Here is a 19,767-nt window from a genome sequence, read left to right as displayed (position 1 = left end):
ACTCAGTATTCTTTAGGAAAGAAAGGCTGGAAACTGTTTAAAAAGTAAAGACTGTCACAATCAAGTGGTTCGTTATTGGCATAATTTGTTTCAACAAAACACATCTTGGTATATTTTCCTAAGGGAAAAAATTGTCAAGGTAAAAGCTACTTGTACAATAGGACAAATAGTAAAAAATTGTTTTTAAAATGTTGTATTATCTGGTTATTTTATTTTTGTTTTATACGTGGTGGGAATGGAGGTGGCCGTGTTTCTTGTGCGTTATGGGCCAGTCTGGAGTTGGTATATGGACTTGAAGCCCTTACTCATCAGAGGAACCTGTTCTTGGCGTTTCTTGCAATAGACGCGCAAGTTTGGGAGCTTAGGGTTTGTTTTTAAGTAACCTTTATCAACTTTTACAAGACAGCGTTTCTTCTTATCATGGAATTGAACATAAGAAGTTGTGCATATGATCATAGGGCCGAGGCGAGTTTATTTCGTCTTTCTTGGGATTATAGAGTTTTTCCACCTATCTCCATGATCCACATATTTGTTCTTTTTAAAGGCAATGCACTATTCTGTTATATTGCAGTATTATTATGTATTCAGTATCTTGGTATTTAGGACTGTTTTGCATACTGCATATTTTCCTATTACAGACAGTATCTTTTCACGTACAGTTTTTTGTGTGGGATTACCTGGTCAGAAGTGTGTCAGATGTTTTAGGATTTCCTTTGGAATCGCTTTTATCAGTTTATCGGGGCGGCTAGTTCGGTATAGCTTTCCAGCCTTTGTATTGTTTTCATCACTGTTATTACATAGATTTTAAGGCACCTGTCATGGTAAAGCGTCTCTCTTTTCATGGAAGATTGTACTCTGTTGCCTGTTTATGGAGTTTAGTCTGTCTGAGAACTGCATCCTCAGGAGCAGATTCCCATGTTCTGAGCGGGCCTGAGCAGACCGAGCTCAGCGGTTGCTGTCATTTGCAAACCTGGCGAGCGTTTATTCCAGGTCAGAATAACATTCTCCGCCCACGGAGCTGGTTTCGCCGTGTTGTGTTTGTGCTCTCTTAGTTTGCTCTAACCTCGCCCTGGTGAGATGAGCAGCTACTATAAAATCAGTAGAGCTTCAGTAGAGACAATGCAGAACGAGAAAGAAACAACTTTCAAACAAAGCTGGGGTCTCAGAGCACCTGCTTTCCGTCTTGATGGGCACTTTGAAAATTACTCCTGGGGCTGTGTGTAGAACACAGTTTTGACTCACGTTACTACTAAGCACGTTACCGTACACTTTCGCACACGTTACTGAGTGCTGCGAACTACTCCTCGTCACGTGGGTGTGCCATGGCTGGCTGTGTTTTTGACCCCTGTTCTCCGATGACTGAGCACTTGTAATTTTGTGAGTGTGTGTAATTTTTCAGTGAGCATAGTTTGGGGGCACGGCGGGTGGGTGGGTGCCAGGGTTTCTCTCCTCAGGTGGGGTCCCTATGGCGGGGATTTCTGGGTTAAAGGGGTGAACGGTCAGTGGCCGCTCCCACGTGTTCTCACTGTGTTTCCTGCAGGCAGAGGGAACACTTTCTCCTCTACGATGGCGGGTCCACCTGCCCCGGGACAGTAGACCTGACCTGCAGACTCCATGCTTAACTCTGTCCCCGTCTTTACGTGGGAGCCAGGAACGTACTGAACACCCAGTCCCTTTCACGAGAAATATCTTCTAGTGATTTCTGTATTCAGAATTGTGTGCACGTCGTGATGACTACTCTGTAGACAGACCAGTTCATGAGAACTCAGGTTGAAAGAGTGTAGGCCCAAAGGAAGAGTCATCGTGGGGTGGATTACCAGTGGTTTTTTCCTTTGTTTTTGTAATTGTCTGTGATATCCTTTTATCTTCTTTATGACTAAAGCAGCAGGAGGGGTGTGTATCTACACTGGGTTGAATAGCTGGGTGGAGCAGACCGGCCCCCCGAGAAGACCTTTGTGAGCCCTGGACTGACCCTCTGTCAGTGCGCCGCGTGTACAAACCCCCCCGTTGGTGCGGTTACAGCAGGCGCCAGCGGAGAGAGGGACTGGCCTCCGTGTGAGGGCGCCCGTTGCCGGCGGCTTGGGCCCCAGGACGAGGGGAGCCGCGGGGCAAACGGAGGAGGCCTCTCGGTGCGCGGCCCCTGTGAACAGACAGAGGAGACGAGTCATTCTTTCTGACAGTCCTCCTGTCCTTTTGGCAGTTTGACTTTAAAAATAACTTTTTTTCCTATTGCGAACAAGGCTGTTAGAGTTCGTGGACCATTTACGAGCTTGTCAGTCACTCTGTCAGGGCTGCTCACAACCCACACTTTTCCTACTGCAGTTAGCACATTTTGAAAAGTATAACTTCAGGCTTTGTAAATTGATGTCCTGATAGCTTAGGTTTTACAACAAATGTGTGGAGATGAATGCTATCTGATTTGGGCTGGCTCTAGGGCTGTGCTGTCCAGGACAGTCGCCACTAGCGATTTGTGGCTATTTAAACTTAAAATTAAACTTCTGTTCCTTCGTTGCACTCGCCCCGTGCTGAGTGCTCAGTGGCCACGCTGAGCTGGCAGTGACCATGGTGGACAGTACCTATGCAGTCCACCTCCACGCTCACTATGTCAGGTTCTCTTGAATAGCGCTCTTCCAGAGGAAAATGGTAACCTGCAGAAAAAATGGTCCATGTATCTTAAAGCGTTTTCTAAGCAAATTGCAAAGAATCCCAAGTTGGGGAGAGTGCCTCGGGTCAGTCTTTGCACATGAAAATATTCTGGGCATCCTCAGCATGCTCTGCTTATTTAAAGAAACTTGGAACTGATACAAATGAATTCTTCCTTTTTAAATGAACCCTTGTTTATATTCACCGAGCTTACTTGAAATGTGACATTTTCGTCTGTGGGAAAGCTGGCCTCTGTTGTCATGTACTGTTGAGCAGGTAGGTATCTGCTTCATTGTAAAGAACCCGGCTGGACCAACAATGGGAAATGCACAGTTGGAGCTTTCTTGACATGCCTGTTTTTCCTTGTAGGAGAGCTGCGGCACATCACCAAGCTGAAGCCCTGGAGCCTCTTTGACGTACTTGTGGAAAAGTATGGTTGGCCCCATGAAGATGCTGCACAGTTTACAGATTTCCTGATCCCAATGTTAGAAATGGTTCCAGAAAAACGAGCCTCAGCTGGCGAATGCCTGCGGCATCCTTGGTTGAATTCTTAGCAGATTCTGCACACACGCATTCTGAGCTGGCGCATGTTGTCCAGTGCATTGGCCCTAAAGGGGGACTCTCGTTCTTAACAGGATTACAAGTGAGCTGGCTCCATCCTCAGACCTTTTATTTTGCTTTGAGGTACTGTCGTTTGACGTTTTGCTTTTTCGTGCACTGTGATCCTGGGAAAGGGCAGTCTTTTGTCTTCAGCTTGGTAGTTAACTGACCCACTTTACTTCTGGAAACAATAACATGTCTCTAAGCATTGTTTCTTGTGTTGTGTGACATTCAAATGTCAATTTTTTTGAAAGAAAAATACTTTCCTCCTTGTGTTTTGGCAGGTTTTGTAACTATTTATGAAGAAATATTTTAGCTGAGTACTATATAATTTACAATCTTAAGAAATTATCAAGTTGGAACCAAGAAATAGCAAGGAAATGTACAATTTGATCTTCTGGCAAAGGGACATCATTCCTGTATTATAGTGTATGTAAATGCACCCTGTAAATGTTAATTTCCATTAAATATGGGATGGGGACTCAAATTTCAGAAAAGCTACCCAGTCTTGAGTGCTTTGTAGCCTAAGTTGCATGTAATGGACTTTAACTACTCCGAGGAGTTGTGCAAACTTTTCATTCCGTGACAGTCCTTTTGCATTGGATTTTAAACAACGGGCTCTGGGTTATATCATTCCCTATATGGCACTTTATACAAAGAAAAGACATGCTTCTCATTCTAAAATACGTATTATAGTTTAGCACTCCCATTCATATTTTTGCATATTTTAAATTAAAGGTACTTTTAAGGGAAAAGCAATTTCCCTTTAAAAATGTGGTAGCCTGGTACCATGTGGTGTGGCCTCCTCCTAGCCCTGTAAGTTAAACTCTACGTAGATTAAATTGGACAAGAGAAACATGTTCAGTGTGTGGAGTGAAAAAATATATTTTTTTGGAAATGCTTGCTCGTGTTTGTCTAGAACCAAGGTATGATATGTACAATTTGCAGTGCAGTGGGCAGAACGCTTAACATCTCAGAGGTAACAGGGATTGCATTCATTCCAGAGACAGTTTCGTGTGTGGCTACAACACACTTTACTAGCTTTTTCATTGTCTTTCCATGCATTGAAGTTGAGAAGATGATTTTTTCCCTTTGCAGATTGCACACAATTTTGTTTATGCATTTCCTAAAACTGTAGAATCTAGAACACAAACCCTAGTAGGCAATACAATTTTAGAATGTAATATATAGAGAGAGGTACATTTCCTCTTTTAGAAATCAGTGGATTGAATTTTTTTTGTTGTTTTACATTCCTCAAGGTGCCTCGTTTTTCTTGACTTTGTCCATGAACATTTATCCATATGCCTTTGCAATAACTAGATTGTGGAAAGATAACAAGTGTTGTAACAATAATCCATTGTTTGAGGTGCTTGCAGCTGTCTTAAAAATTAAAGTGTTTTGGGTTTCTTTTCCAGACATTGCCTTGGTCGTTGGCCTGTATTTGAAGCGATAGAATCAATAAACATTTGCTATCCTTTTAATGTAGTGTAACGAGAACTAAAGGAAGTATCAGCATTCCTGTAGCAGGAATTGTAGTTGTAGAACATGCATTAAGGCTTAATACGAGGAAAACATTCATTGTTTTGTAAGGGTAGGATATGGATCTAGAAAAGATGCTGTAGTATAGATCCATTACCTAGAATTTCTGTGAACCTTTTTCATTCATGTTTCATCAAAAACATACTAGTTACATTTTGTTTGCACATTGTCAGTTTTCTTTTTTTCTTTTTAACAGTGTTCACTGTGAGGGAACAAGACACGTTATCCTCTTAGGAGTTAGCATTAGATCATATCGCTGTGAGGTGGAAGATACCATTCATTTATGAAATGTGCATGCTAAGTTTTTCTCCTGAGGCTGTAGGTGACCTTGTCGGTTCTGTGAAAGATAGTGGCTGTAGACCAGTGATGCCATCCACAATTTGCACAGGAACCATTCTCACGAGAACCACGGAGTTCACGTATGTCTTCCCTAAGTCCATAAGAATTTTTATCAGGGTTATGGCACACTTGAATGAAATTTGTCTAATACAGTTTTGGCTCATGTTAGAAAATAATCCAGATAATTACGAACTTTGTAAGGATCTCTCATTTAGGATAAAATAGCCTAACTAGTTTATAAATGTAAAAGCAATTGTTCTAGAAGGAATATACATTTGTATTAGGTATGGTATGGGTTTTAGCAGATTCTTGGTGGCTTGATGATGATGAATGCGTTATAAGCTAAACGAGAACCACTGGTTGTGCACAACACGATGGCCAGCTCCGTGATTTTAGTTGAATGTCCTATCTTTTCCTTTCTCTAGTCCATGAGAAGTCATCATGGAAAATGACAAGCAGTGGATCACATATGTGATGATAGCAGATTCAGAAGCTGGCTGTCTGGAAATTAGAACTGCCCCAAGGCAGAGGAAAAGTGGATATAATAGGAGCTTCAAAAAAGCATTAGCTTTCTAGGTGAAAACTGATTTACTAACTTGCTTCTTCCCGTACTTGGATCATCCATAGCTAGTTAAAAGCTGGGGTAGAGAACTTCAGTTTGTATCTGCCGGTGAAATTACTTCTTAAATTCCAGTTTTCTTCCATTAATTTTTTTAGAAATTAATGCAGTTTACAGAAAAGCTTCCGTATACATTTATATAGTAGGCAAATCTAAAACTATGAGGAATTAAAATCTTTAGGACAGTCCTTTTAAAGAGGTGTGAATATTCATAGTTCACTATGCTAGTTAACTTTGTCTTCTGTTTGAAACTGTTGGTGGCGGGGGTGGGGTGGATGACTGGATGATGTAAAGCCACTTCTTCGTGGACAGGTATTTCTTTAGCAGATACCGTAAGTAGAATCTTGTTTAATAATCAAGGATGGCAAAGTTGACCTAAGTTCTTCTAAAACTTGATTAGGATTGAGCCCTAAACACAGCTGTGTTAATGTAGCTGTTTTTCAAAAGGAAATGGAAATTAAAAGTGTAAAACATGACATACTACTGCCAATCTTAGTCATTTTAGTCTGTTTACTTTTTTCTCCAATACACAGAATTTGTATACTGTGTCAAATTATGTCAAGTAATTGGATGGTGAACTATGTGTTGACAGATACTGTCACTACTATTGGTTTATACTTAATCCTCCTGAGAGGTAGAAGACAAAGAATAAGAGTTTATTATTCCAAAATAATTACTAGCATTTTGTATTTCAGCAATAAAATGTTCCCTTGAGAGGCCATTTTCATTTCACTTGAGAGAGCTAAGAATGCCTTTTTCCTTTAGTTTTGTACACCCAAAACAAATTGTAAAATTTCCTGCTGCTCTTTTAAATACTATAGCTAGACAGTAAATGTTAAGGTTTTCAACTAATTTTGGTTCATCAGTAGGACATTTCAGTCATGTTCTAACATGTACAAATTAGATATTCCTGTGTTTTTAGGTAAAATATTCCGTATTTTCTAACAGCTGTAAATTAGTCTATAGTTGAATCATGGGACGCTTCAATGGCATGGACTCATCTTGTACGATGTCAGATGTAAGCAAACGTGTGCAGCGTTTACGTAGCACGGTAGTTTCTCATGGCTCCTGCTCCTGCAAAACAATAACATGTAGGAACCTTCCAGGAACAAGCCTTGACCGCCTCCTGACCTCGCTGCAGTCCCGTCCAGCTGAAGTAGTAGTTACGACAGAAAATGGAAGGCTCCTTACAAACTCTACCTGGAAAAGGTAACGTCCGTAAAAACACTGGCCTAAACAGACCCCAATCTCAGAAGTGGTGGAGGACAAGTTGGTAAAACTGACATAATTGTGGTTTATTAACATGAATTAAAATGCCCAACCAGTGCTTCAATGTGACAGTATATTTAAAATAGAGGAATTAAAGGCCATATACTGTACTACTTTCACAAAGATCACACAGTTTTGCAAAGACATGTCATATGTACAGTGCTATATGTCAAAGGAGAAAAGCTGTAAGCGATTATATACGCAAAAGAAATGCAGTATTTACAGTTTGTCAGGAGACATTAAAAATCATCTATACATTAAATTACATTTTGCTTGCAAATAACCGATAAAACAAAATGAGCCATCTTCACACCAAACTAAAAATCTGTATTGCATTTTTTTTATACATAAGATGCACTCACAGAACTGCTGATTGATAGAAAATCCTCATACTGCCCTTACTTAGCCGTGTGTTTAATGCATATGTATAAAATAATATAGAAAACATTCACTAAATGAATTTAATTCCAACAATAAAATTTAAAGATCATGTGGCATCAAATCTACTGCCAGAAAAACAGCTGGAATGTTCACTTACAAAATAAAAGATACCTACACTGGCTTAACAGCACATTTTTTTAAGGAATTTTTTTTAAAAAGCAAAAATGGGAAAAATACAATGAGAGAGCACTGGTGTTTTTTTGTTGTTTTTTTTATACAAAGTTTCATGTACAAGCTTTAAAAAGTACCTTAACAGGTACATATGAAATATACAGTTTATCTTACAGAACATTTTAAAAAATGTTTTTGGAGTCCATTTTAATGCCACCCTGAACCATGGTAATTGTTCTGAAATGTTGGTGGCACCTGTGCTCTGTGAATTGGAATCTGTCCAGGCACTGGAGATGCCTGCTGAGGGCCTTGAACCCCATGTGGCAGGGCCACAGAGCCAGGATGAGGACAGAACCCTGAAGCGGTAGGTGTGGGAATACTGTTTGGTCCTTGGGGCTGGAGATGAGGACCTGCGACTGGTAAAGGACAATGTGGCCCTGTTCCAGAAGGCTGGTGTTGGGGTCCCGGTCCCAGAGTGGTGTGATGTGTAGTAGCTTGTGAGGGGTACGGTGGTACAGCTGGATGTGCACTCGAAGGAAAAAGTGGAGGTCCTTGATGAGGTGGGTGGTGTAAGGCTGGGGCCGATGGGGTATGATGCCCGGAAGCCAGAACACCGGACGGCGGCGGCGGAGGGGGCGGCGGAGGGGCTGAGCTCACCACGTGCTGGTGTTGTGCTTGCAGACCTGGGAGCCCCGTGGAGGGGTGGGGCGGTGGATGGTGATGCGGGGCGGGAGGGGGAGGGGGCGGTGGCAGACGGTGTCCAGCCGTTTGAGAGTGGACGTGAGACCCAGGGGCGACAGCGTGGACAGGCCCCACGCCGTGCGCTACGGAGTGTGGCTGTTGCTGGGCGAGGTGTGGTCCTGGAGCGGGAGGCGGGGGAGGCGGCGGGGGGACTACGGCCGCGGAGGTCTGGTGGTGGACGGGAGGGGTCTGCGAAGGCAGAAAGTGCCCTGGAGTCACGTGGTGTCCCGGACCGGCTTGCTGGCCCGTGGTGCCGGGAAGAGCCTGATTTGGTCCGGATGTAAACACAGTTTGCTGGGAAAGACTGCCTTTCAGCTGATTATAGCTCTGGAAGTTTGCGGAGGGCTGCTGGTTCTGATAGTACGAGGAGGAGGGGGGCGGCGGGGGCGGAGGGGGGGGCGGGGCCGCGCCGCCCAGGCTCGGCTGCGTAAACTGCTGACTGAGTGCTGCCGGGGGCTGTCCTGAGGGCGTCTGCGGGAACAGCGCTCCAGCCGGGGCCTGCTGCGTGCTGGCTTGCAGGTTCTGTGCTGCCGGGTAAAAATTTCTTTGAGGCTCTCGCTGAGGTGTTCCCACTTGAGGGGACTGCGAGTGGTGAGGCCTGTAGGGAGAGCCTAACTGCTGCGAAGGAGGCTTTGGTGAGAGATAACCGTGTTGTACAGGCGTGTGAGGCGTCGACGACTTTGGAGGATTTTCTACGTGAGGTGACAGAGGACAGTGCGACTTCCCGGGCGCAGAAGGCAGCTTCTGGGAAAGGTGCTCAGAGGAAGTGCGACCCAGCGGCTGTGCAGGAGGATTCTTCGCAAGTGCTTGGGTGTTGCCCGACAGCTGTTTCTGATGGAGCTCTGTCTTCAGGCGGACACCGTTCTCAGCTTCTGACACAGTCACTGCTCCCTCCCAATGGGAATCTGCTTTTGTGAGTATTTTCCCATGTGGCTGGGCAGGAATTACAGGTCCCGGTGAACCAGGCTGTGAGAAGAAAACAAATTTATATAAACTTTAGAAACATTTTATGTACACTGAGGTTTGTTATTACTGGTATTGAATGTTAGCTAAATATTCATTTTAACGGGGGCAGGGAGTAAGAGGAGGACAACTGCAGAGGCTTGGGATGTTAAAAAGCCAGTTTTTCTAAGTAGTTCAGCAAGTTCCAATAATAAGCTTCAACTGAATTCCCTGAATTTTTATTGAAGACAAGTTAAGGAAATTAATCTGCCTTTTTTTCCCTGAGCAGTGAAATCTGTCTTTGACTCCTATTCTGAAAGAACCACACTTAAACACTGCAGGCAAGTTTCAATTCCGTAATTGAAATGTCTGTACTCCACCTAAGGATACATTTGCTTGGGTAGATAAACTTGCTCCCCCAAACTGTTTTCATTTGTAATACCTTCTCCAGTGTTCAAATACAGGTAATCCAAGGATAGACTACTTGAATATATAACAGCGTTCTTTAAGGAAAAAGAAAAAGTCAATCTCAGACTTCCTCATCGTTAGTTTCCAAAGATACTGCCCACTGGGTTATCACGTCTTCATGATCCAGGATAGAGGCAGCATTTCTTTTAAATTAAGAATGTCACCTGACCGTTTGTTTTTAGAGAACTAACTGGCCGGTCAAATATTTTATAAAAAGACTGCGAATTTCCTGGACACCAGGATAAGGAAGGGGGAAGGAACTCTTGGAGCCAGTGTAAGCTGCTGCAGTACATTCAGCACATTGGAACTTTAACAGGAAAAGCGTCCAGAAATGAGAAAAACCTCCACGTGCACATTACCATCCACTTTTCTGAAGGGCCACGTTCAAAGGTCAATGTTATTACCTTGCTCATTTTTGAAGGGCTTTTACAAGTATTTTGGGAAGTATCTGGGGATACACATTCACTTGTAGTCGTGGGTTCTGGATTTTCAGGATCAGGATCTGTAAAGCATAAGGAACCACAGAAAATGTAAAACTGCACGATAAATACCGCTTTTTACTAACACTTCGACGTACATTCTACTATTCAAACCAACGTCTTATAAAGGCTCTCTCTTTCCTTTCTGAAAAGGTATTTAAAACAACAACCATGATAGGTCATCTGCTTACTGACCTTCCATAAGTTCATTGAAAGAAGGGACTGGGCCCTTGGGTTGCAACTGGGTAATGTGATTTGAATGAGATGAAGGTGAAGACGGAACATGAGTCGGTGAACATGGGACACAGGGTGACTCTCCCCCTAGAGATGAAGCAGAAGCAGACCCAAAGAGAACATTAGAAGCGCAGAACGGGGGTGCAGAGTGATGAGCTGACTCCACTTTTTGGCAAAGGAACAAGCTCACTTACCACTATCTTTATCTTTTCGGTGATCGCTGAGTAGTAAAGCTCTCTGGTAACTCCTCTCTCGCACTTGCTCCACTGAAGTTGAGGCGGTCCTTTAAAATCAAGTCATAACATCAGTTTGTGTCCCTTGATGGCCAACATAGCCTCTCAGATAAAGGCTTTTGCTCTTTGGGGGAAAGCTTTGAAAACAGCTCCCCAGCCCCGCCCCCTACACCTCCCAAAACTGAGACTTTTATCCTCATTGATTTGAAGAACTCAGGCAGATGCCATTCCTTTGTCTTAAGCAATTTCTTGGTGAAAAGGAGGGGGCTGTTGAAGGGGGAGGGGTAGCAAAACAACATTCAGAACATCACTACAGGTTACCAAAGGGACCACATGTACCCCTGACAAATTACCTTGGGTCTGGATTATAAGGCTAGCAGGAAGCTCCGAGGTAAGAGGAACCATGGAGCAAAATGAATGTGGCCTCCTGCACTTTGCAGGACCCTTCTGTATCCAGCTTCTTCTATTCCTATCTAAGAAACACTAAACATGGCTGTTCTCTCAAGGCAACTGGTAAGGGTGGCAAAGAAACTGCCGGATGTTGACTAGGATAAAGGTTCTTTGGAGAGGAATATTTGTGTGAAAATTATCAAGGAGTAGATATAATGGACCTTTAATGATGCAGGGAAATACTTAACTGGCTTAAAACTCTTATCAGCAAGAAGGATCTGTCAAAACTATGATCACAAACCTCTGCTTTAGGAGAACAACAAACAGGAAGGCAGCTGATTAACAAAAACTTTGTTTTTCAGAACAGCATACTACCAATCTTTACCAATATAGCTCCGTTCAAAATCAGCTATGTAAAAAGTTAAGATCCTGACTGGATGATAAAATAACAAAGACTACTGTCATTATAAGGTATATTACTTGTAGTTCTAAAGTTACCAGTTAGTTAGGTTTTTTTTTTTCAACAGGCAGCTTACCATTGGACTTCTGGTTCATTCTTTTCACTGGCAGAAGCTTCCTTAACAGGACAGTTATTGCTGGTTTCTTCCAAAGTAGCATTGTAAACTGTAGCTGGTGTTGGTAAAGGTAGGCTAGCAGTGCTTTCTGCCTGCTCCCCATTTTCATTCCCGTTGGCACACCCATCAGCATTGTTGCTGCTCAAGTTTCCACTTGTGTGAGGTGATACATTAACCAGTGGAAAGTGTTCCGCCTTAGAGCCACTTTTCCTAGCTTCACGTTGTCTTTTCCGGTATTCTAATAGAGAAACCTTAAGCAAGAAAGATAAGGGAAAAGCAAATCTTTTATCCTTGTTTTTATATGTCAGTGTCAATCTATTTTTTTTCTAAAGAGAATTACTATATTTACATTAAGAAAATTATATAAAATAATTTGATTCTGAACAAACAATAATAATTAACAATTATCAAATGCCTACTATATGCCAGGCATTGTATTTAGATGATTTACATACATTATCTCATTTAATCCTCACAACAACCCTATGAAATAGGTATATTATCATCCCCATTTTACAGATGAGGAAATTGAGTAACTCACTCACTCAAGGTCACACAGCTGGTGAGTGTTGGAGCCGGGATTCGAACCTAGGTCTTACTTGAAAGCCCGTGCTCTTTCCACTATACTATATTGCTTCCCACAAAGTTGCCAACTGGACTCTGTTATAAAAATTAAAAGCACACATCACTAAAATTCTTTCGACTTGCAAAGCAATAAGCCTATTAACAAATAAAATACGTGTTGTAGTTTCTCCCACTGATCTGAAATAAGGCATTCTAATTGTCTCGGTATGTCTGCCAACCAAATAATGGTGGTAAATCAGGGAACTTATTATTTATATAATAAATACTTTTATATCCATGGCCTAAATACTGTAGGTATCAAGGATGAAGAAAGACGCATTTCTTCCTGTTCTATGTAAAATAAGGGTAGTAAGAACACAAATATTATTCAGTTCTGTTTATTTGGTTGGGAAGTGGTTATCTTTAAAAGTTACTCTTTCAGTGAAATAAATCACCTTGAGGTTTCGGTTTCGATCTCTGAAACCATGCTCCTTATAGGAATTTTCCATATCACTAGCTCTCTGCAAACATTATCTAATTCACTGAGCATTTACAAAAGGTTTAAAAATGTACATATCAATAATTCAATATGAATAAAGTATGAATGCCTTACACAATACATATTATAACTACTATTACCCTCAGAAGTAGTATGAAAAAAACACTATTAAAAGGACTATAAATCGTTAAATTTGTAACCTTTTTCTTTTGTGGTGGATTCTGGGGTGTGCAACTTCCGTCGATCAAATTGTCATTAATAGTCCGTCCAAAACCAGATACAAGCCCATCTTCTGAAGTACAAAACACAGGTGTTTCCATAAACATGCCTCTAGTATCATCCTGCATCAGGCACTTTGACTCACTTATTCGGAAGCCTCCTCCAACCTCCAACTGATGTGAGGGTGTCAGGTCCCTCAAGTTGGAGTTTACTGAGAAGTTAACTCCTGCTCTGTCGGGACTCTTTACCCAGGAAGAATACATTGGGCCCCGTCCAGCGTGAGCAGATTCCAGTTGGCTGTTAGACTCAGTCCTATCATGTGCAGGTGTTTCCATGGTTTTATGTAAGGCAGCTTGCTCGACCGTATCGAGTCCCAGTTGAAGGTCTGATACAGATTCCTTTTCTCCAGGGCACTGCCTACCGATGTCAGTCCTACTCCTAGGGCTGGTATAACCAATAGTCTTTATTTCTTGCAGACCGAGTTCAGTTAAATTAGAATTTCTAAAAGGACCCAATGTTAACATGGTTGAAGATCTGTCAAAGCCCTGTTTACAGAATTAAAAAAAAAAATTACACAAATAACCACAATAACCACATTTGGAAGCTAGTTACATTCAATCTACCAATAATTTATAATGATACTAGGGAAAAGTCACCGATTTATAAAAACCTTTTTAAATATCTCCTTACCTCTTGACTATAAGTGCGTCTCTTAATTTCTGGAGAACTTTCTGGGGAAGAAATATTCTACATAAAAGAAATAATCATAATTGAAAATTAAAATGTTAACATATTAATTAATATATTTTAATACATTAATATTTATAGAAATGAGAACTTAAAATGAGACACTCCTACACAGACTTTGGTCTTAAACTTTTTTATTTCCATCGCCCTTATATTTTGCTTTAAGGTCACTTTGATACACATAGTCATTCAGTCTGACTTTTGTATATCAGTCAGATGAAATGGAAGTTATGTGCATTTTAATAAAAGATAAAGTTTAAATTCACAAATTCATGTTCCAAATTTTCGCTCTTAGATTCTTAAGAACTTTTTTTTCTGCTCTCAGTACGCTAATTATTAAAGGGAGAAAAAAACAGCTATTAAAGAAACCCCATCCCCATGGGTTTTTGTTTCTGTTTTTTCTCACCTCAAAGTGCATGGTATTTCCCGGTGTCCCAGGAGTTACTGGGGTAACTGGTGAATAAATGGGCTTATAACCATTTCTACAAGCTTCATCGTCTGACTTTACCCGTGGAGGAGTGGCAAACGATGGATCCGTAGGAGTAACATCTGTGTGAGTTGGGGTAGCATATGGTGACGGAGTAGGCGTGGAGGTCTCTGAGTAAGCAGAATCTAGGAACTGATAGAGTCTTCGTTTTTTTAGTGGGGTAGTTAAATCTGTTGGTGAAATACGAAATTATACTGCTGCTATTTGCTATAATCTATAATATATTCTGGGAAAGATCAAAAAACTTCAGCAATCGTAATTACGATTTTCACCCCGAAACTAAATTCCACGTTTTTTAAAGATAACAGGAAGCAATCTCTCCCCCACCCCCCCGCCCCCCAACTTAGTCATTTTCACTGTTAGCAAGCATATTATCTTGCCAGAAGGCTTACAGGCCTGGTGGGGGGGGGGGCTCTAAGAAATCTTGCAAGTACAGCTGCTAATTTAACTGATTTCTAAGAGTCCTTTTGAATCTTGTTGAAAAACAGCTGGCCAACTAGGCCCAAAATTCAACCATAAGCCCCAACATATTGTACATGGTACTTCAAATTAAGGTTTTCATGTCTACCTTCGTCTAAAACTTTGGAGGACAGAAAAGAGAAAATATATGTAACAATGTGCTTCTTTTGAAAAGTACATAATCATTAGAATATATATATATATATGCTATATATATCCTGCCACATTCTCCACACTAGATCAACACTGAAAAGAAATTCTACCTGGAAGAGAACAGCTATCATTTAATAGTAGTGGACTTCTATTTTCACCATTGACTGTAGGACTTCTGGATCTTTCTTGACAGGGTGAATTAAACCTGTGTAAAATTGCTGAGTTTTCTTCTTCCAGAGCTTGTTTCAACCACCGCTGAAATACATAGAACAATAAATGAAGAGAAATCAGTTTGTAGCTGTTTACGTATCCTATAACTGTACAGCCAAGTCCAAAAGCATTTCACTACCAGGCCTGGTAGACTAAGGAATGAGAATGGCCTCGGGCTCGTACTGGATTTTCATCTCCAAAGCAAAGTTTACCTTCTTGCACGAGCCAGAAATGTTTTCAGGAGGCTCCTTTCTTCTCCTTTTTTCTGAAAGGAACGGTGAGGTGAACCGAATGTAGTGCTTAGGAGTTGAGTAGACGTGCGGGCTGTACGTGAGGCCCGGTAAAGAGTTGAGCTGCGTAGCTAACACTTCAGGGTCTGTAGTTATGCGCAGAGGCTTTTCGGAAAGGGTGTCTGAAGGTTTTCCTGTCTTCTCATTCTTCTCACTTAACCATTCATTGACCAAGTGCTAGAGAGAAGGAAGATCTGGATCACTATATATGTAATTATACAGATTCTCCTATAGAATATTCTAATACCAAATTTGTAACTGACATTATCTAAAATGAGAGATTAATTTAAATCATTCATATATGATGTCTAAGAAGTCAATATAAGTCATTCTGCATTTCCTTGGTTACCTACACTTATTACTAAACTTTTTTTACACAATTATACTTTGTAGGAACAAAACACGATAGTTTTTATAAAATAGTAAAAATCTAGGAGACCTCAGTACTATCTTAAAAACACAAACACTAAACTGCTTCTATATTATGTGTAAAATGTTAAGTTTGTCAGACTTTAGGCAGTGTTTGTTTGTTTGCGGTACGCGGGCTTCTCACTGTTGTGGCCTCTCCCGTTGCGGAGCACAGGCTCCGGACGCGCAGGCTCAGCGGCCATGGCTCACAGGCCCAGCCACTCCGCGGCATGTGGGATCTTCCCGGACCGGGGCACGAACCCGTGTCCCCTGCATCAGCAGGTGGACTCTCAACCACTGTGCCACCAGGGAAGCCCTAGGCAGTGGTTTTCTACTCTGGCTGCCCATCAGAATCTCCAGATAAGGCCAGTGCATATATATATATATATATATATATATATATATATATTTTTTTTTTTAAGCTGTCGGCATTGACAATCACTAATGATTTAAGGGGGTTGAAATCTCTAAGTTCCCGTGCTTTGAAAATTCACATAATCCCTTTCTTGATTCTGTTTATTTTTTTGCATCTACAATGTACATAGTTCAATCTTTACTGGCTGTATGAATATACCTGATCCTAAAGTATAATGATTACTCAACTTTTTGTTTTTTAAAAAACTAGTTATTTAGGAAAGTTCAGATGTAATGGGCATGGAAATAAGGATTACATTTCTCAGCTCAAGCACATTTTCTTTGCTGTGTGGGCATTTATATCTTTTCTATCTAGTCATCAAATTATACTCCTTTTATTTTTATTATAAATGTAATTTGTAGAATATGTAAAAAAACTACATGTATTTACACATACATTCTCACAATACACATACAGAAATACACACATTTAAAGAAGTCTACCCACACCCTGTCTTCTAGAGGTAATCACTATAAGCATTTTGGCATCTTTTCTTGCCTTCCTTTTTTCAATGTATGTAAACTTCCTTTCTAGGACAAGCAACAGTGGGGCTAAAGCACTTGGGAGTCTGCAACAGACTCTGCCCCGGTGTGAATCCCGGCTTTGCCACTTGCTGCAACCTCAAGCAAGTTACATAACTTTTCTACATCTCAATCCTCATCTATAAAAGAAGGGTCATGAGAGAAACGAGCTCTACAAATAGGGTTATTGTAAGGATTACAAGAGTTAGATAACCAAAGCTCTTCATAGAGTATCTGGCACAGAATAAGTGCCATGTATGAAACTGAAGAAGGCCTTTACATTATAGGAAATCACGATAATTTGGTACTCTGTCAAACAGTAATGTTGTTTAAGATAACAGTATATATCATACGCAAAACCTGTGGGAAAAAGGCTTTTTTTTTTTTTTTTTCTTAGAGAATCAGGATACAGGAACCTATATCTCAAGACCAGGGAATTAAATCTATAGTGCCACAATAGTTTTAGTCATTTAATAATTTAAGGGCAGGGACTATGTCATATTTGAAATCAAGAAAGCAGCCTTTTTTTTGTTTTCCTGCACTGTGCAGCTTGGTCTTGGTTTCCAGACCAGGAATTGAACCCAGGCCCTCAGCAGTGAGAGTGCAGAGTTTTAGCCACTGACCACCAGTGAATTCCCAAAAGTAGCTTTTCTTTTAAACATGGATCTTTTTTCTTTCTCACTAATCCGAATTACAGAGAAAATCTGCGGCTACTTTTTGTCTTCCCAAAGTGGGCAAAAGTAACTGCTCACTGTCAACATCAAGTGCTGGCTTGCTTGTTCAGGATCCACGGTGCAAAGGTGAGCACAGACTTCAAATCAGAGCTGTGTTTAGATCGTCTCTGTCTAATCCTCTGACTCGCCACTGAAGTATACTCCCAGGTTCCTCCTAGATACTTACGAAGTATACTTCTCGTGGGTTTCACAGTACCTACAAACTATACTGAGTTTGGTAAGAACGAAGACCAGGTAAAGTGGGTTTCGGAGCATTCTGTTGTAGAAGGGCGTGAGAAGGATCCGTTTATGATCCACCCCACCGCCCAGAGAGCCTAAGGGTTGCACTTTGGTATCTCGGCTCCAATCTGCTGTATTCAGAATGGGAGAAAAACAAAGCTTCATAAGGGTGTTCTGTATTTCTGGCCTTCCTGTAAAACTCAGGGTGGTTTATCTCAGTGATTGTTGACCACAATTGCTTTATTAAATGTGACAGTTTTTGAAAGATTTTTATTAATAAATTGATCTAAAACTACCCTTCCTGAAACCCTCCTACACTGTTGGTGGGAATGTAAATTGGTACAAACAGTATGGAGGTTCCTTAAAAAACTAAAAATAGAGCTACCATATGATCTGGTAATCCCACTCCTGGGCACATATCCGGAGAAAACCGTAATCCGAAAGGATACATGCACCCCAGAGTTCACTGCAGCAGGACCTAGAGATGATCATACTAAATGAAGTAAGTCAGAGAAAGACAAATATCATATGATAGCACTCGTGGAATCTAGTTTTTTAAAAAAAGAAACAAATGAACTTATTTACAAAACAGAAACAGACTTACAGGTTACCAAAGGGGAAATGGCGGGGGGGGGGGGGGCGGATAAATCAGAAGCTTGGGATGAACACATACACACTATATATAAGATAACCAACAAGGACCTACTGTATAGCAAGGGGAACTCAATATTCTGTGATAAGCTATATGAGAAAAGAATCTAAAAAAGAATGCATGTATGCATGTGTGTAACTGTATCACTTTGCTGTATACCTGAAACTAAGACAACATTGTAAATCAACTAACTACACTCCAATAAAATTAAAATGAAACTACCCTTATAAATTTTCACATCCTACTACATTCTATGGAAATCAACAATTTCTTCACATTTAGTTGTTGTAATCTACCTTTACCATGAAATTTATAAAAACTACAAAGAATAAAGAAAGGATAACACATCTCAAACTAGTTGTTTCTGAGAAGTGTAGTTTAGTACATAAAGTAGGCAAAATTAAATCATTAGAAATCAGAACTGCAATACTACAAGGAAGCCTTGATATACTGGATATTTTAATGATGCAAACATTTCTATTAACTGATTTTACAGTTTTGCAATTCTCATTCTTAGTTTAAAACTTTGCTAGTATAAAAACTATGACTTTATCACTCTTCCTTATGAGATGTTATAGACTGGATTCCTAAAACATGAATATATTTAACATCATAAGACATCGGTTAAAAAACAGTTCTTACATTCATTAAGAATCATACCTTTTTTGTTTTGGGATACTTTGTTGGACATTTATTAAGTGCTGGAACTTCAGTTTCAGTAATTATTTCTGCTAATGCAGTTTCACTTTCTGGTTCTATTGCAAGTACAGTATTTTCAGTATCATTTTGTTGTGAAGTAACTTCTACATCAGGAGAAGACGGTTGGATATCTGAGCACATGCTGACAGTTCTGTGTCTCCGACGCTGCTGTCCGATGTGAGTCCTGCTCCGAGAAAAACTTTTTCTCTGTTTAGTTCTATTTACTTTGGCAGGAGTTGGCTTGCTAGCAGTTTCTTCTTTTGCTTGTTCCTAATTCAAAAGAGAATGGAACTTTTAATACGATGTTTATATAACTTAGTAGTTGAAATCTAGTGGCATCAATCTGCTTCAGAAGCTAACTGCCCCAAATGTCTTTATGAATTCTGATATATATCAAATTGACATAATTAAAAATTTTCTTACTCTCAAAAACAAAGCAAGTAGAGTCTCATAGCTGAAGTCTAAATTCTCATAGGATTTGAAAAATGCTATTGAAAAGCTAGCATCACATCAAAAATCCTTTATAGATGTAATTAAATTGTGGAAATTTTATTGGAAAGTGGTTAAGTGTGACAATAAAACTAGACCTGGATAATAATACCTGAATAACTTCAGCATCAGTGACGATCTGTGCATCTTTACACTCAGTTTTAACTTCAGTTTTGGCAGTGCTGATCCTTTCCAAAGCTTGTTCTCTTCTTTTCTCTCTTTTTTCAAGTCTGGCAAAAGCTTGCAGAATTGCTTCCATTTTCCTTTCTTCTCTTGTCTACAAAATTTACAGTAACATAATAAATACTGCTCTGAAGTAAAATTCAAAAGTCCAAATGTTCATGGCAAATTAAAAAAAAATTTTCTATGATGGTGTTAG

General features: G+C 40.4%; 2 protein-coding genes across 10 annotated transcripts in view; one reads left to right on the top strand and one right to left on the bottom strand.

Moving 5' to 3' along the window:
* The window catches only part of SRPK2 (SRSF protein kinase 2), a 237,359-nt gene extending 231,129 nt beyond the window's left edge, over positions 1-6,230 (top strand). For all 6 annotated transcript variants that reach the window (XM_060107949.1, XM_060107948.1, XM_060107946.1 and 3 more), the window contains one exon: positions 3,013-6,230. In XM_060107949.1, the coding sequence (XP_059963932.1) occupies positions 3,013-3,197 (185 nt within the window). In that variant the 3' untranslated portion in view covers positions 3,198-6,230. The remainder of the gene's footprint in view (positions 1-3,012) is intronic.
* Positions 6,231-7,677: 1,447 nt separating this feature from the next.
* KMT2E (lysine methyltransferase 2E (inactive)) overlaps positions 7,678-19,767 on the bottom strand; it is an 89,041-nt gene continuing 76,951 nt past the window's right edge. For 3 of the 4 annotated variants that reach the window (XM_060107942.1, XM_060107943.1, XM_060107945.1), the window contains 12 exons: positions 19,501-19,665; positions 18,861-19,169; positions 15,174-15,428; positions 14,862-15,006; positions 14,059-14,309; positions 13,596-13,652; positions 12,887-13,450; positions 11,585-11,874; positions 10,620-10,708; positions 10,387-10,512; positions 10,117-10,214; positions 7,678-9,268 (listed from right to left, as the gene is read on the bottom strand). In XM_060107942.1, coding sequence (XP_059963925.1) covers positions 7,769-9,268; positions 10,117-10,214; positions 10,387-10,512; positions 10,620-10,708; positions 11,585-11,874; positions 12,887-13,450; positions 13,596-13,652; positions 14,059-14,309; positions 14,862-15,006; positions 15,174-15,428; positions 18,861-19,169; positions 19,501-19,665 — 3,849 coding nt within the window. In that variant the 3' untranslated portion in view covers positions 7,678-7,768. The remainder of the gene's footprint in view (positions 9,269-10,116; positions 10,215-10,386; positions 10,513-10,619; positions 10,709-11,584; positions 11,875-12,886; positions 13,451-13,595; positions 13,653-14,058; positions 14,310-14,861; positions 15,007-15,173; positions 15,429-18,860; positions 19,170-19,500; positions 19,666-19,767) is intronic. The other variant, XM_060107944.1, reaches the window with a different exon arrangement.

This window comes from Mesoplodon densirostris, chromosome 9 (genome assembly GCF_025265405.1).
Source record: "Mesoplodon densirostris isolate mMesDen1 chromosome 9, mMesDen1 primary haplotype, whole genome shotgun sequence".
NCBI lineage: Eukaryota > Metazoa > Chordata > Mammalia > Artiodactyla > Ziphiidae > Mesoplodon > Mesoplodon densirostris.
This window is presented reverse-complemented; position numbering and strand designations above follow the sequence as displayed.